Genomic DNA, 18029 nt, shown 5'->3' with positions numbered 1-18029 from the left:
GCTTCAGACGTCGCAAAAACAAGCACGGAAGTGAATATTTAATGTGAACAGCTTTATTTTTCAGTCTGTCAGAGAAGCTTTCTGACATTTCTTTAAATAGTCTCCAGGAATAGTTCTCCAGATTTGGATGTAGTTTGTCTTAAAGGTCCCAACCTGCTTCAGCCGTGTTGTTCTGGACTGGCTTCGTCGCTGCATCAGACCTGCTGCTGCTGATTTTCAGGCCAGGTTTTGTGTCACATGACACACCTCAACATTTTCTCCCCGTTTCCCTTCCTGAAGAATGACTTCTTTGCTGCCCCGTTTCCATGGAGACCCTTTCTGACAAGTCTCTGGCCAACAGGATCAACTTAGGGTGTAGATGTCCTGTGTTAGATCTTTTACTGCAGTTTTCCCAGAAATCATTCTGTTCATCTGCTGTATGTAGATTTTTTAAGGTCTCTTATTTTTTCCCTTTCCTTTTTTTTAAGGACATGCTGAGATATGTCCGGTTTACAGCTAAGATCTCTTTTAGAATTACTTTGTTGCTGCCAAAAAATCCAGTTTTTTTCTGTCAAACTGTGTCATCTTTGCTGTTTTACAAAGATGCAACTAAAGAAGAGGAAACAAACTTTGTCATTTTGCCTGAAGATGTTATTGTAAATGTGGTCAGGACTAATTTAAATGACATGTTACAAGAAGAAAAGTGTTTTTATAGCAGGTTTATCTGTGCATGTTTACTCATACATACGCTGGAGGAAACGTTTGGATCCTGTTTTAGATGTCTTTTGTGCTCCACATGTCCAGTTTCTGCACACGGTGCTGAGAAATGCCATATTTTCAGCAAACAGCTCACCCTGTTGCTGCAAAAACAACAGTTATTGGGTTTTTTTTTTTTTTTTTTTTTTTTTTTTTTTTGTCTTGTCCAGCATTTAAGCAAGCAGACTGATGTTCTGGATGCTGTGTTCTGCTGAGCAACAATAGTTATTGTTGAAATGTCTTTGTTAGATGATCCGTTTGTCTCAACACTCATTCATCCTTTGAATTTGGTGACTTTGAATGATTTGCAGCTCAGTGGGAGGAGGCTAAAACAGAAAAACTAATTCATCTTAATGTGAAAAAAGATTAGAAAACCTTTGGTGAACTATTGTTCGAGAGCGTGTTGAAGAAATTAAAGGTAGAACAAGGTGTTGGTCAAGACTTTTGCACAGTAGGCTACTTATTTTTTATGTGATCATTTAAAGATATTTTTCCATTAAACGTGACAGATCAGGTCATAAATAAATAAATATTTATCTTTTTAGTTGTATAAACGTAGCGGATCCATATTATGCAACCATGTGAAACACAGAACATGGAGCCCTTTAAACTCGACCTTCAGCTACATCCAAACAGTTTCCCAGTCTGGCACCTTGCAGCGCCATCACATCACCAGTATCTGTCCACAGTCCTACAAACACCTGCCACAACACTTCTACGTGGTTCTGGTCACTGGATGTGTGTCACTGAGAGTATTTTTCCACATGTAAACACAGAGACATCAGCAACATCAGCGCACATCTGGGGACAGCTCCAAGAAGTGAAGATGAAGACTAATTCAGACGGTTTGGATGAAACAGCAGCGGGACGCAGCGCCTCCACAAGCAGCTGCTGCTAATTGCTTCTTCCACAAAGTTTCACAGGATTCAAACCACAAGTACGTGGAGATGACCTCCAAAATAAAAGCACAAGAACTTAGTGATTCTGTATGAAGATGTGGTTAGTAGCAGGTGTTTTATTTTGACAAGCTGCTAACAGGAAGTGTGTGTTGTCCTGCCGCCAGCTTGACGCCGCTGCCAACATCCTGACAGCTGAAGGTGGGACTTGGTTGCGCGCTGCGTTGGTGGATGCTTCCCAGTCAGACCAGCGGAACCAGGGACTTGGAGGAAAGCACTTTTCGGGATTTTCAGAGACTCATTTGTGGCTCAGCAGCAGCAGACCGAGCAGCATGAAGAATCCTCTGTACTGGGCTGTTCTGATCGGACTGACCATCCTGTTGATGGAACAAGGTAAGTCGTGCGTTTTTACTGATTTATCTGCACATGTTTTTGTTGGACATCCTCTGAGCACTTGCCCCCCCCCTGCGCGGGGGGACTTTGCGCCACTAAGTGCCTTATTTGTGGCGCAGACGGTGTTTGCCCCCCAACATTTGACGCCAGGGTGCTTGTTGTCTAAGCTGCAGCTTAAATGAAACGATTAGTGAAGTGCGGCTGAGCGCGTCTCCAGTCCTGGGGAGGAAGGTGTGTGTGTGTGTGTGTGTGTGTGTGTGTGTGTGTGTGTGTGTGTGTGTGTTGTTTTTTTTTTTTTTTATTTATTATTTTTTTTACTCCGGTTCTGTTCGGCTTCATCTCATCTGTGGAAGTTTAATCCCGCTGTTGTGTCACCAAGTTTAGCTTTGTTTGCTTGTTTATTTGCATCTGAAATAAGAAGGAAAAGGGACCGCGAGGCTCGAGTCATTCAGCTCTCATGCACCTGCTCTGGGCGCGTGTCCCCCTCCTCTGTTTGCGCACGCGGATCATCTTGACGCATTGGACTGGAGGTCTCTGCTGCAAAGTTTAAGTATTAGTTGTTAATCCACACTGACTGCGCGGTCAGGTCAGACAAGTTAAGCCACAGATTCTCCGGCCAGAGAGCAGCAGCAGCTCGCGCTTCCAACCTTGTTTACACCTGATATCAAAGCTCCAGATATATATATATATATATATATATATCTGGAGCTTTCTGCTAAAATCAGCCAATAAAAGCCAGTTAAGCTACCAGTCCCAATCCATATATGTTTTCCTGTAATAGTTTTTCTTTTTAAGCTCTATTGTCAGAAAACAATGAGGTTGGGACTCACAGATTAATTCTGTAAATCCTCCCTGTCCTTTTCATAATTACCCTTCAAGGCAGAACTGAATGGCTACTCAGGCTAAATAAACTAAATAGACAAATGAAGTGTGCAGATCTTGTCTTTTACCTCCTGAGATGCTAAAAGTATTGTTCTTTGCTTGATGAGTGAAAGTCCTGCAGAATGAAAAGCCAAACACGCTGCAACACACTCCATCGCCTCATCACTGTCAGTCATCTTCAGAATAACAGAAAAGTCTTCAGCTGCCTCTCTCCTCTTTTTATTTTTTCCCAGACTTTCTTGTAATCTTTCCTAAGGTGCTCTTGAGTAATGTTTCCTCCAGGGTTTCTGTGGAAACTGGCAGCTTTTTTCCACTCATTTTCAGTCCACTCCTTGTTCCTGGCCGTTTTCAGAGGAGTGTTTTTCTGTTTAAGCCTCTTAACGCTGACCTGTGATTGATGTGGACATAAAAATGCAGCTATCTCAAGGGAACAGTGACAACCGGTATTGTGTGCATATGCAGAAAATCCAGCAGCGAGCCAGATGATCCTGGTAGCAGGTGAAGAAACGAAGGGTGGCTCAAGACTTTTGCAGTCGGAAATCCTGTTTCTATGTTGTGCATTTGGGAAAAAAGACGGCTGTTTTTGCAGCCGGTTGCAGGGCCCGTTCATGAGAGGCCATTGCTGCGTGGTTTTAAAAAAATATTTTTAATATTTTAGCCAAAAGTGTCAAAATAATTCACATTAATTACTCAGAAGTATTCATAAAGACTTCTGTAGAAATTGAAGTATCAAGTCAAGCTTTTTACTGAAGTAAAAGTGTGAAAGTTCTGCTTTAGAAAACGACTTAAAAGTATACAAGTAAAAGTAATGGAAGTAAAAAAAGATGCCAGGTTAGGCGGTTTTACGGGGACATGTGCATGCTGACCCACCTCCCTAAAAAACAGTGTTCTAACAGGCATCATTTCTATTTGAAGCGTTAATGTTGGAAGATTTGGGAGGAAAAAGGCGACTTGTCCTCCTGAGTCTCTGCAGACTTTGTTTGAGAAGCGCAGCGTGACCACAGTCTCCGTCCAGAATAATATCTATAACTGAGCCGAGTCTCCAGTCGGACCGAGTCCAGCCGACTGTCCTGGTGTGAATACACCCTCAGTCAAAGTAAAGAAGTATTTGTACTTTTTACTTGACGCCTCTGCAGACATCTCCAATGTGCTTATATGTAAAATTACAGGTGTTTTGTTGGATGTCAGCTTTGAAAGCTGGTTTTCTTCCTTCTGGAGCTGTTTCTGAGAGCTGCGTCGATGGAGCCTCATTAGCTGATGGCTTCTTGTTGTTCGCTCAGGAAGAAAGCAGCTAACATGCTTCCCCATGTTAGTTGTATTATTATAGTAGTGCATTTAAAACCCAGTTTTTTTCTTTTAGTCTGTTTTCTTTCAGAGAAGATCTCATAAACTTAGTGTAGCTGCTACCAGTGTTCCCAGCGCCTCCAGTTGTAATGTCATGCCAGAGCTCATGCAAGTCGTCGTCTTCTGTGGTGGTTTACATGAACATAACCGTTTCCTGTTCTTGTTCTGTTTTTATTCCAGTTGAATGTAAAGTGTCACTGTCCACGGAGATAAAGTCAACACGGAGAAGTATTTCAGATCATATGAAAACGTTTTATTTGATTTCAACAGGTACAAAGTGAAATCAGAAGGAGTCCCTGTAGCTGTTAGGTTGAGGTAACACAGTTTCAGGGTGAGGATTCAGAACTATTTGCTCAGTTCAGGCATAAAAATTTAATTTCACGTAGAAACGATGTGAACAGATCCGGTCCTGGACACTCAGAAAGGTCCTGGCAGAGAGATACGTACGTTTAGGCAGCTGCTGTAAATAAACGTTGCTCTTTCAGGACTGTGAGCTGTTCTCAGTTCCACGTCAGTCTTTTTATATCCAAACCACATCCAGACAGAAATTTCCCTCTTTTAGGAACAAGCTCATCAGTTTGGGTTGGCTGCTCATCTTTTAGTGAATTATCCTCTGAAACACGTCTGCTACCGTCTTCCTCCATGTTTGTGTATTGCAACGTGCTGAAAAGTGCATCTTGGCGTAAAATACTGCAGTAGAGAACCTTATTGTGACGTAAACGTTAGACCCTCATATGAAAATAAAGACATATCGTCCAAACGATCACCCAGCCCTGATTACAGGTCATAATTTGGAGTTTTGTGCAGCATTTAACACGATGTACATTGACCGGAGGGTACCGTGTCTTGTGATTTTATCCGAACCATTTAGTTGTGTTATGAAGGAAAATAACTGAACAAAAGCAGAAGAAGTTTAGAAATGAATGGAAAGTCTCGCCCCATCTACCTCACCAGTAGATGATGTAACGCAAAGCTCCTGATCTTTTGACTCGTAGTGATTATTGTCCTCATCCGATGATGTTTCTTATTCATACAAAAGTATTTATTTACTTTAGCTTCTCAAACTCTTCTCTTTTTTTCTCGTACCAAAGCTAGAAATAATGAATCGATGAGAAAAAAGGACAAGATTCTAACACTTTCCAGCTTCTCGTGGTAGAAGAGCACAATTTCCTTCCATCTTGCCTACTTGACACATGAAGTTATTGAACGTTGAAAGGAAGGATGGAACTATTCATTTCTGCTTCAACATCTTCAACTTTATCTTTTTAAAGAAATTCTCCTTTCCTGATGACCTTTCTGTGCAAAAATGAAGCTTTTTACAAGCCTCCACCGATCTTTTGTGCACATTTTTATTTCTTTCGTGAGTGACCAAAGATATCATACCATGTAGAAACACGGCTGAAGGCGCTGCTCCTCCAACTCATTGTGGATTTTAGGTCTTTCAGTGGTTTTATGAAGCGAATAAAAGAAATCAGAGTGTTTGGAGCAGTTTATGGAGCCTTCTAACATAACATATGTTGGTTTTTGTGACTCCCACTGAATAACTTTGTCATTTATGCAGTAATGTTTTTTTTAAAAAAAAGGTTGTTTTCACAGATCATTTATTTAGCCCTGGTGTCATGGGGTAATGATGGCAACATCATGGTTTCGTTTGAGGTGGTTTATTTCCAACTCCTCCTAAGTGCAACAATAATTACAATGATTCTGAGTAATATGTACAATATTTACCCAATATTTACCCAATATTTACACGGGTTTCTCACCATATGTAATGCTGATAGCATTTAGAAAATTAGACAAATAATAGCTGGAACAAGCTGCAAAAGGAGACGGTGTTTTGCTTAGTGTCATCTTGCCAGGATATGTGTGCTTTTAACACACATAAATAATCCCCCCCCCCCTTCTCATTTCAAGTCCAATCCGTTCTCCAGACAAGTACTAAAATTGTGCTCCAGTCATTTGCATATCAGCAGATCTCTGGTGGAATCAGAGGTGTGCTTGATAAGATTAGATGGAACTTAAATAGTTCCCGTGGGGAAATTGGGTCATTTGCTGCATAAGAGTAGGGCACGAATATGGATGAGGCAGATGATGTTCGTTTAGATTTATTTGCTTATATAAACATTTTCCATAAGAAACCAACTTAAAAAAGGTCCAAAGAACATGAGTGAGTGAAGTCAGGCATGTTGGTTGGTGGAAGCTTGCATGTGGAGAACAGGAGTGATAGCTTCCACATAAACACATTTATTTATGCAAGCTTTAAGTTTATACTCTTCCAACTCAACTGCATATCTTTATTTATTACAGTTGTTCTAAAATAGCCAATTTAAGCTTCTGTATGTAAAATAAAGATTCTGATTCAACTCTATTAACTAAGTGGTAATTCACATGCATTAAGCATTTAGTCTATTTAAATCCTTTTAAAGGAAGCCCCATATCCAGGGAAAAAAACAAAAACAAACTAAAACACAGAAGTCAGCACAATCCGTGCATTTACCTGGGAGTTTTAATTCCCGCTTAATTACGAATAAAAGTTGATTCCGCTTTAAACTGATGAAAAATGACCATATAAACACCTAATTCCTAATGAAAATTTCTAATTCCGATGTAAGCATCTGGTTTATTCACGTTTTAATTCTGAACCATTTAATTCCTCTGTCATGTAAACCTTCATTCCTCTCTAAGTTAATTCTGGTCGTTCTGAGCATGCTCGTTACCTTCTCCTGTCCCGCGTTGTTTTACCTCCCGTGTTCGGTGGTCTATCTTTCTTCTCCTTCTCAGTTGCTGCAGAAAGTGAAGTAGTATGCTGGTGTTGAACTGCTACTTCATATTTATAGTAAAAATAGAGGTAAAACTGGTACTTATTATGTAGTTTTTACAAGTTACGACTGAAAAGACAAGAAGCAGGGAGCCAACTTTGTTTATTTCCGGTATACGTCACATGCACCCTCTGTCCAATCAGAACCCTTCCCAACCCGCCGCTCTAAAGAGGAATTAAGTAAGACGTGTTTCATGTAAACCTTCATTTGGAATGATTTTCATGTAAACTCGTAGGAGAATAAGTTAATTCCGAATTATTTATTCCGAATTAAAAAAGATCACGTAACCGTAGTCATTGTATACCAGTGTTTTCGAGTCCAGGTCCTCAGGACCCCCAGCCCTGCATGTTTTATAGGTAACTCTACTTAAACACAGCTGAATGAAATAAAAGTAAATTTGATACCAGATGACCCAGACTTCTCAAACCGCAACCAAACACGTGACTTTCAGACTTTACTGATTATTTTATTTGCTGTTCCTAACAAAGTATTTCATTTCAATGTGATGAGAAAGTAAAGAAAAAAAAAAAAAAGCTAAAAATTTCAGGTAATCGGTGACCCATAAGTGTTAAACAGAACCAGATCAGGTTCTCTTGATAGTCTCTACTAGCAAGTAGAAGTTCTTGTTTTTTCCTCTTAACTCCAGCTCGTTTGTCGCTGAGATAACACAGATGTTATGTCTGAACACAAAGTAGTCCGGTGGAAAAAAATGGACTCATTGCACACGATTTTGGTTTGTGAAACATAGAAAAGTGATGATTTAATGAAAAAAACCTGAATTATATCCCACAGACATCCCTACACTCTTACTAAGGTCTTCCTGACACCTCAGTGTTTCCCTGTCCTTAGCATCGCACCTTCATAATGCAGGGAGTTAAATTCTTTCGCATGAATAATGGTCTCATGAAGTTGATACTGGTTACCTCATATAATGTAAGGGGATCATCTACTCACACAAAGCCTGTTTTAATTATTTTTCAAAAGGGAAAATTTAATGCAAGAAAAGTTTGTACTGACACAGCTCCAAAACTTTGTAGGGTAAACATTGCATCTGATAGTCTAGACTAGACGTGGTACGAGTCTGGCAGACTATGAAGTCTGTGACATTGTTCTGGTCTTTCTAACAGCAGATTCTCCTCCTGACCAGAGGGGGCGCTAAATCATAAATCACTGATGAAAGCTGAAACTGCAAGACAATTTCTGTTTCTGTAACACGAGATTTAGCCCACTTCCTGCATTCTGGCCTCAAACCAAGACCTATATCTTCCCAAACAAACCAGAATTGTTTGATTCAGAAATACTGGTGTGAATCCACTATAAATTAAAACAAGTGGAAAAATTAGGAGCAGGCCGTGTCGCTGCCTGAAGGAAGAAGACCACTGTGTTCTTTTAGTGAATCATTAAGCAGGACTGAATGAATCCCTTCATCTGACTCCATACTTAATGTTTTTTTTCCCTTTCCTTTCCGGTGTTTAGTCTGTTTTCAAGATAATTAAATTTATGTACTTTCCCCATCATCCCGGTCTAACCTCCTTGTATGCCTGTGTCATATAAGTTGTATTATATGATGCTCCAGCCTCCAGTTACAGAAACACAAGAATCACTTCAAACACATTCTTTGTACAACATCCTTTTTTTTTTTTCTTCATGTACGACTTTGTTGTCAAGGATGAATAAGTTCCATCATCGGCAGCTCACGCAATTGTCCGAGGCAAATGCATTTGATGGCACAACATGACCTCCATATTCAGTGGAGGGCGCTGTGAAGTCGACCTTGACATATTCCCACATGTTTTCCCATTGTCCATGAGACAACCAAAGGAGAGAGCGACACTCTGATGTATTGTAAATGGTTATTTTTTGGTCTCCTGGAGTTTATTACTGGTGGGGAGAACAGAAAGAAATAAAGACAAAACAAAGTATTGCCACGGGAAACTGAACTCGTGTCTGCCAAGGACAAAGCATCTCACTCTCATTGAGCCGTCACAGCCCCAAAACAATTGTAGCCTGTGGCTCATCCCCCTGAAAGTGCCCAAAGAAGCACATCCAGTACTTATTTGTGTCAGCTGCCATCGAGATGTACACTACTCCCTGTAGGTACTACAGCAACCCCCCCTATCTACCTCCAACCTGAGCACATGTTTCAGTCTATAGATGTCAGTGCAGATTGTTTTTATCTGCGCCTCCTTCCCATCAACCTTTCCCAAATTCCCTCCTGACCGATCTCAACATGCACAGGCTGTTTCCGCAGTGTTTTTTTTACAGTCACATCAGGTAACACAAGCTCCTGTACCAACTGGATTCTGGATTAAAAACCGCTGCACAGTCTTGGCTTGTTAAATAATCACAAAAGCTACTTGGCAGCAAAACCTGTGTTGATACAAGGAGGTTAGACCGGGATGATGGGGAAAGTACATAAATTTAATTATCTTGAAAACAGACTAAACACCGGAAAGGAAAGGGAAAAAAACATTAAGTATGGAGTCAGATGAAGGGATTCATTCAGTCCTGCTTAATGATTCACTAAAAGAACACAGTGGTCTTCTTCCTTCAGGCAGCGACACGGCCTGCTCCTAATTTTTCCACTTGTTTGTTTGGGAAGATATAGGTCTTGGTTTGTGGCCAGAATGCAGGAAGTGGGCTAAATCTCGTGTTACAGAAACAGAAATTGTCTTGCAGTTTCAGCTTTCATCAGTGATTTATGATTTAGCGCCCCCTCTGGTCAGGAGGAGAATCTGCTATTAGAAAGACCAGAACAATGTCACAGACTTCATAGTCTGCCAGACTCGTACCACGTCTAGTCTAGACTATCAGATGCAATGTTTACCCTACAAAGTTTTGGAGCTGTGTCAGTACAAACTTTTCTTGCATTAAATTTTCCCTTTTGAAAAATAATTAAAACAGGCTTTGTGTGTGTAGATGATCCCCTAACATTATATGATGTAAGGCTGCTTCTCGACAACTGCTTTTACAAGCCTCGGTTCTATTCCTGTGTCGAGTTGCACTTCAGAGATATGAAACAGAAATGGTGAAAATGAAAAAAAAAAAAGAAAAAGTCAGTTATTGTGCTTCAGCCTGTTTATTATGAACCTGGTTGTTAACCAGAGTCACGCTCTTGTAGCTTAAGTTAACTTTCATCCAATCAGCATTCAGTCAGCCTTTGCTGGCTCTGCGTTGTTTGCATGTCTCTCTTTCAATTCAACTTCATTTATACAGCGTCAAATCACGACCATGCCATCTCAAGACAAACATAATGAAAGCCAATTTATAACAGCCTATATGAGGAAACCAACAGATTGAGTTGGAAGCTCCAACTCAATCTTCCATCCTGAGCAAGCACACTGGCAACAGTGGGAAGGAAAAAACCTCTTTTAACAGGAAGGAAACCTCCGGCAGAACCGGTACCAGGAAATGTCCCTCTGCAGTCTAAACCTATAGCAGCATAACTAAGGGATGCTAACCATCCCTAGCTATAGGACTTATCAAAAAGATAAGTCTTCAGCCTAGTCTTAAAGGTGGGGAGGGTGTCTGCTTCCCTAACACTAACTGGGAGCTTATTCCATGAGAGGGGCCTGATAACCAAAGGCTCTGCCTCCTGCTCGGCTCTTTGAGACTCTAGGAACCACAAGTAAGCCTGCAGTCTGCGAACGAAGTACTCTGCTTGGTATATAAGGAACAATGAGGTCTTTGATATATAGTGGTGCCTGGTTGTGGATGGCTTTATATGTAAGGAGAAGGATTTTAAATTCTATTCTAGATTCAACAGGCAGCCAATGAAGAGAGGCTAAAACTGGAGAAATATGATCTCTCCTGCTGGTTCGTTTTGCGTTGAAAATTACCCAGAATCCCTCTGTTTGAGGGTGCTGGGAGCCACACAGATTCTAGAGTAACAGTGATGTGGCCTATAAGCTTTTTCCATTCAGAGTTGGCAAAATGAAAAAAAAACAAAACTCAAGCTCTTTGCATATATAGTGTTCCAAATCTCTTCCGCAAATCTTTTTTTATTTATTTATTTATTTTTTTTGTGGTTATTTTTATAGCTATTTCTACTTGTCTTCTTGGGCATTATACCAGCAGAATGATGGTTTGGCTACTGTGTTGTTTGTTTCTAATTGAAATCAAGAAAAACGATGAGCAAAAAAAAAAAAAATTCATACATTTTTTTTGTTTTTAATCTACAAAAATTGTAAATCTCTAAGAATTCTGAGAATCACAATTGAAATCGAATCAGCATCCAAAAAAAATCTGAATTGAATCAAATTGGGACTAAAGCGTATCGTCACAGATTTTCTACTGTCCTCCAGGTGACACAGTAACACGTATCTTCTGTAGTAATCTCACACCTCAGTTTGCTTTTGACACCAAGATTCTACAAATATACACCTAGAAGATGTATATAATTTATTTCTGGCTATGCAATTTTAGACAAAAGGCTAAAAGATAGGCTTTGTGACGGAGAAGCTAATATTCCCAGAGATGAAAATGACTGACAGACAAACACAACCTCCAGCTTCCTTTTTGTGGATGTCCACCGCAGCTTTTTCCATTGTTTTTCTCCTTCTATCAGGTTTGTTTGTCCAAGTGTACTACAACTTTACAGCCATTTGCCATGTAGCATCAACCCAACTTTCTTCTAGTGACACTATCTTTGCTTTGTTGTGTCTTAAACCAGTTCTGGAAATGTCTGTTATATATATATATATATATATATATATATATATATATATATATATATATATATATATATATATATATACTTTTTGCTTTTTAAAAGAAGTCTCACCTGAGTTTTTATCGCTTGCTGTCTGTTGATCCGACCTCCAACTGATGATCATCTATAACATCAAGTATATTGTCAGAATTCCAACATTAATATTCGGAACACAGGAACATTAAGTGATTAGTTGCTCACAGAAATGTTTATTTTGTATAAAAGAGAAATATCCCCACAGAAGCAGACAAACAATAAACTCTAAACAGCAACAAGAGGAAAACAGTGGAGTTCCAAGCTGCCCCAGAAGATGCAAAGCATGTTTATTTTCTGACACAGAACAAGAACGTTTCCTTCTGGAGTATTAACCCAGCTTAAGATAAATGCTGCTAATAGGCAGCCTCATTGTCTGAGCGAGCCCCCCTCCCTCCCCTTTTCTCTGTATGTGGTTGGGAGAAGGCACTGCTGGCCGCGTTGCCAGGATTCAACACAAACTCTCGAGGTTCGTTTGGCTTAGACTCTCGCAGGCTTGTGCATTGTGGCCCCTTTTTCCTTGTTCCATCAACCTTTCAGCCACAGACGAGAATTATAGCCGGTCTGAGCGAAATTTGGAGCAACAGCTGTTACTGAATGACCAGCTGAGAAAGGACAGAGATAGAGGTGGTGGTAGGAGCCGTGTTTCGTTTGCTGTTTGCAGCCTTTTGTTGAAAACATTGAGATCATTGTTGATGGGTAGAGTGTGTTCTTATCACAGGGCCCCAGCTACTCTGTAGGGATGTCGAGCCAAAGGAGGAAGAGTCGTTGCTGTAAAAAATGTTCGTGCCTCTTCTCCCGGTGTGTAGTCCAAGTAAAGGCTTGCAGCTGAATTTGCAGACAGATGGCCCACGATGACAGGTAGATGCTGCCACCTGTGCACGGTGCAGTCATATAAAAATGTGATCAAAGCAAGCCGTGTTGGTGGCTTCTGCACCAAGCCCACCCTCAGACTCCACCACGTTAATACTGCAGATGTGAACATGAAGTATTTTAAAGTACCGTTTTACTCAGCCTCAACCTGCCTTTTCTATTTTTGCCTCAGATGGTGATTAACCTCCCAACCTACCCCAGTTACCATCGCTCACATGCGGCCATTTACAATTTAGCCCTCTGTTCTGTAACTACTTACCAGGTAGTAGTTCAGATTCTGTGTTGCTGTCAGTGCAACAGGTGTAACGTTGCGAAGATGTGCACGTAAAAGAAACGCGAGTTGATCAAAGCTACAAACTCTGAATCCGGGATCGTTTAATGAAGCTGCTGATGACATTCAGGGAAAAGCACCAACATACCACCAGCGAGTGGACCGCGACCTCCCCATCTGCCTCGTGAACCCAGCCATGCTTGGTTTTATGCTTTATTAACTCTCACTTCTCACCACAAATGCCGCATTCTGCCGGAGTCCTGTTTGTTCATAGAACCAAAATGAAGGCAAATATCAACATATAGCCTCACTTTGTGTTTTTTAACTGGGACAAATGGTGTAAAATGGTGCAGAGAAGTCTTCACCAGCTCACTGTGTGTCCCAAACCACATAGTACTAAGTAGCTGTTCTATTTTCTGATTATGGCCGTATGTTATAGAATACTGCTGTTTAGCAGGTCTCCATTCACCTCCCCGTTTATTCACATCAGAACCTGGTTTACAACTAGTCTATTCAGGCTCCTCAAACACAAAGTCAATGCTCAAATGATAATATACTAAACTAGAAACACCTGAACTCATCTGTGTCTGGACATAGCCGATCACAAAGGTTCCGGCAAAGCTTCAGACCCCCTGTGATCTTTGGGGGTAACCTTAGGGGGTCAGAACTAAAGTATTTCTGGTGTTTTTCTCAAGCACAACCGAAGTAGAAAACAGATTATTTTTATAATAGAAGTGCAAATAAAAGACAGATAAGTGCCGAATCCATAGTTATGATTTGAACAGCTGTTAAATAAGCTCTGAAATGCAGCTATAGAGACAGTCACCAAACAGGTGATGCTTCCTCTGTTTTGTTTTTCATACATCCTGTTTCTGTTCTAAAACTTAACATATGGAGGCATGTTGCCGATTTCCCTGCAAATTCGCTGAAATGCCGTCACGATGTTCCAAACAGCAGAAAACACATTTCAGACCCGGCTGGTCTCTATTATCATGTTAAATGTTAATGTTCACGACAGTACAGTTAGAAAAAGGCAGATGGAGCATGATTTGTTTGGAATTGTTGCTGGAAAAAGCTTTTTCTCTCTGAAAAATATTAGCAAAGTTGCATCTGAACAAACTACATGACTTCTGGAACAGTGTGTGTTCGGACCAAAGTGGACATATTAGAACAGACAATCGCATGTTTGGAGGAAAGTTATCTTAGAACGCCTCATACCAGCTGTCAAGCATGGTGGTGGAGTGATGATGATTTGGGATTGGTCTGCAGTAACTGGATGGATCATGAGTTACTCTGTAGTCGGATGTATCGGACTGCGGAAATGTGGCTAAACTTGGCCTATGACAAAGATCCCAAACGCAGCAGCGGATCTACAACAGAATGGGTGAAAAACAGAAGAATCTCGGCGCTGACACGATCCAGTCCAAGTCCAGACTTCAGTCTGGCTGAAATGCTGGAGTGCTTTGCTTTAGCTTTGCTTTTTCTGAATGACAATAAGCTGTAATATTGTTCAGTATTTATTAAATGTAATAGCAGTAATTCTTCTTTAAAAGAAGTTGGATGGGATGTAAGAAGATGTATTCATATCACTTGAAATGACTTTTTTTTTTTTTAAAGAAATTCCAATTTTCTTTTAAATACAAGAAGAAATTTCATTCCGAGACGATGAGTGTGACTCCAGGAAGATGAAATTGCCAATTTGCCTGTTTTATAGAAACAATAACAATCCCTAAAATTTGCAACTTGGTCGTAATTGTTTCCCAGTTGTTTGTCTTCTTCCTGCAGTGGGAAGTCATTTCCTCCCACTTTCTGGTTGGATGTTCAGTTGTAGGTTTTTATTTTTTCCAGAATGGCTGGTTTTTTTTTTTTTTTTTCTGTTTCATTACTATTCCAGGGTTTTAAGAAAAGATTGTTGTACAAGTTTAATGAAAGCCAGATTGATTTCCTCACTCTGAGTTCTGGTCGACAATCAATTTAGTGTGCAGGAATTTCTGCGAGCGCTTTCAGTTCTGAGGCTGCGAGTGCACAACACTGACAATTCAGCAGACTTACAAAGGAAAACAATAAATCTCACTCAGGAAACGCATTTCTGGAACTAATTTCTACTGTAAGTTCCCTTTTTTGTTCCTGCAGAATAACATGACGGGTTATTCTGTGTGGGGAGGAGGGGGGAACGGAAATGCAGCTGCTGGCAGTCCTGCAGTTGCACCAAGCAACGCCTGCAACTGCAACAAAAGTAAAGCTAAGTTTAGGTCACTGAAAAGCTTTTTCCCTCTCCCACAAAGCCTGCCAAGTCACAGTGAGGCGGTCACGTGACGCAGCGGTCACAGGGTCCTTGCCAGGGTTGGCTGATTAATAAGCAGCAGGGATGGCGACTTCAGATGGAGTCCATTCACCAGGCTGTCCTGTCTGAGGACCGCCTCCTCTAGAGACCCCCGGTTTGCACTCTGTGTTAGCTTCCTGGAAATGCTGCGGGACGTGTAGACGTCGTCCTCTGGGGGAGAATAAATGCCAAAGGCTGTTGAGCAGAGTTACATCAAGCACTCAAAAGTTCAAACTTTTTCTCAGGTTTTTGACTGAAAGATTTCTGAAGAGTTCAGAGAAGCTGGGATGAAGAGGAAGTGAGTCTTTATTAACCCGGGGCTTCGACTCGTAAATGCAAACCTCTGAGAAAAGCTAATAATGACGAGGAGGTATGCAACGATCATACATGATACATGTAATTAGACTGTTTCACTATAATCATTGTTGCATATGATACATATGATTTGTTTTATAAACATGTTTTTTTTTCCTGTTTCATAATAGCAAGGACATTTTTTCATTTCTTTAACTTAATTTTTTTGCTTTTTCTCCTTTGTTTTTAAAAAAACAACAAAAAAAACCAAACAAAAAACATAAAATCAAAGCTACAGAAAAAACTTTCAAAGAGTTGCACCTGGTGTTTTGTTTTAATGTGTTAAAATTTGAAAAGCAGCAAAAACAAAGATATAAATGCAGAATTGCCATCTGTTATCTAATGACCCTTCCTCCCATGCATATTGAATTAATTTGGTGTTTTATGAATGTGTCATTGGAGTTCTGAGTTGCTATTTTGAACATTTAAAAAACCCAAAACTTGGGTTTAACATTTTTACAACAGAATGTAGAGCAGCACACGGTAGCCATGCTCGTTGTCTAGTGATGATACAGCAGTCTGGACGTTTCCAAACGAAGGTTTTCCGTAATAATCTGCAAATATTCAGCATTTTCCAGGACTTTTCTGCAATCCATCTGGTTTTTGTGCCGTTTGCTGAAGGTCATGGCTTCCTCGGCAGCATCTGCATCTGCTGTGAGGGTTTTTTATTCCAGAGTTAGTCGTTCCTTCCAACACAACATCCACCACGTGAAGCATCTACCTCACCGGCAAAGTGATTCAGTTTTTTATCATAAAATATCTCCAATAAAAGGCTGAGTTTTCTTTGTTGCAAACGGTCTCTATGGCAACAGGTTGGCAAGCATATTTATGGATTTGCATGTGACTCTTCTGGGGATTCGATCAATAGATCAAGTTAATACATCCACATATGTTTAATGATCAGAGTATAGATTCTGAATCTAAACGTGAATCAGCGACGGACTGGGAACGAAGTCCAGTATCTGATCTGAGTTTTGTGTCAGAGCCTGATACTGATATTGGATCATATTCGTCCCAAATCCAGCTGCAACTATAACCAGATAAGAACTCACAGCGTTCCTTCTTATTCCACTTCTGCAGCAAGCTCTGGGCTGTTAGCGAGTTAGCAGAGTGGCTTTAAGAACCAACCTGCGTTCTGAATCCAGTAGAAGAATACAACACAGATCCCTCTGGGTGAAAACTTTCTGTCCATGAAGAAGGAATTTTAATGTTTCTTTATTATTGTGTCTGAAGCTCTGCAGCATTAATAGCTGCTGCCTGTGTCAGCGAGGCCAAAATGAACTCATTATGGAACATGCAGCTCCCGCCACGGCGTTGTGGTGTTGGGTAGACACCGGAGCCTCTGTTGTCCTGTTCTGTTCCCTGATTCAAGCCTTTTCTGGAATTTGAACTTTGTAAATTTGCAGCTTAATCTGAAACTTTGAGTTAAGGGTGAAATAATATATTGAGCTACGCTGTTTTGTATTTATCTGTAAACAATGCACTTAGATGAAGATGCAATAAAAAAAAAAATAAAAAAAAAATGTTTGTCAAAATGAAAACAAAACATAAAAAAATCTACATGTGAAAAGTACTTGTTTTGTAAGGTGTTCTGGGTGGGAAAGAATGGAAAAAAACTGATTTAATCTTTAATTATATGGAGTCATTTGCTGTTTATTACATTATTTCTTATTCAAATTATTAAACAAACAAGTAAGTTAAGGTATTAAATATCTCATAGTATATAAAGTACTAAATTCTCTACAGAAGTGCTGTAAAGTTGAAGTAAAAAGTCTTATGAAAAGGAAACACTCAGGCGATGTGTGAGTAACGTATCTGTAGTGACTCAAGTAAAGTAACTGGACACTGTTTATTTCCATTTACTGACTTCTTTTCCATGCTCTGTGCTTCTTTAAACTGTATTTTAATAAAACTTAATTCTTTATAAAGCCCTCCTTCATTATAAAAAACAAAAAAACAAACAAAAAACAAAAAAAAAGATGAAGATGCAAGACAACACAACACAGTTCATATGAAACAAAAGTCCAAATAATCCAACAATGCAGTTTGAAATGAAAGATGCAAACAATCAGATTTTGTACAATCCTCATCCTGCTGGATTCAGTGATCCTGCAGCGTCCATCCAAACAGAAAATATCAAGCATTGTGCAGCTTACAAACAGTTATCAAACATTGAATCATTATTTACTGAATTAGTTTATTATTGTTTCACACATTCTTGTATCAAAAGCAAATAATCCAGATTTTGGTTTAGTAATAGGTGGATAATTAAGTTGTTAAAGCAACATAATTAACAGAAAACAAAGGGAACGCCGTCAAAACAGCAGAAAATATCCTCTATCAGTTACGACGGTGTTATATATGAACAAAAGCAGCTTTTCTTCCTGCTTTCCAG

At 39.9% G+C, this 18029-nt stretch overlaps 1 protein-coding gene across 1 annotated transcript in view; it reads left to right on the top strand.

Annotated features, from left to right (window-relative positions):
* The first annotated feature begins 1896 nt into the window (after positions 1-1896).
* Positions 1897-18029, top strand: part of ntm (neurotrimin) — a 585757-nt gene continuing 569624 nt past the window's right edge. Inside the window, exon 1 of the mRNA XM_079247868.1 lies at positions 1897-2024. Coding sequence (XP_079103994.1) covers positions 1964-2024 — 61 coding nt within the window. The 5' untranslated portion in view covers positions 1897-1963. The remainder of the gene's footprint in view (positions 2025-18029) is intronic.

Source organism: Telmatherina bonti (genome assembly GCF_933228915.1).
Source record: "Telmatherina bonti genome assembly, chromosome: 10".
NCBI lineage: Eukaryota > Metazoa > Chordata > Actinopteri > Atheriniformes > Telmatherinidae > Telmatherina > Telmatherina bonti.
The sequence above is the reverse complement of the archived record's forward strand: the minus strand, read 5'-3'. Positions and strand labels throughout refer to the sequence as shown.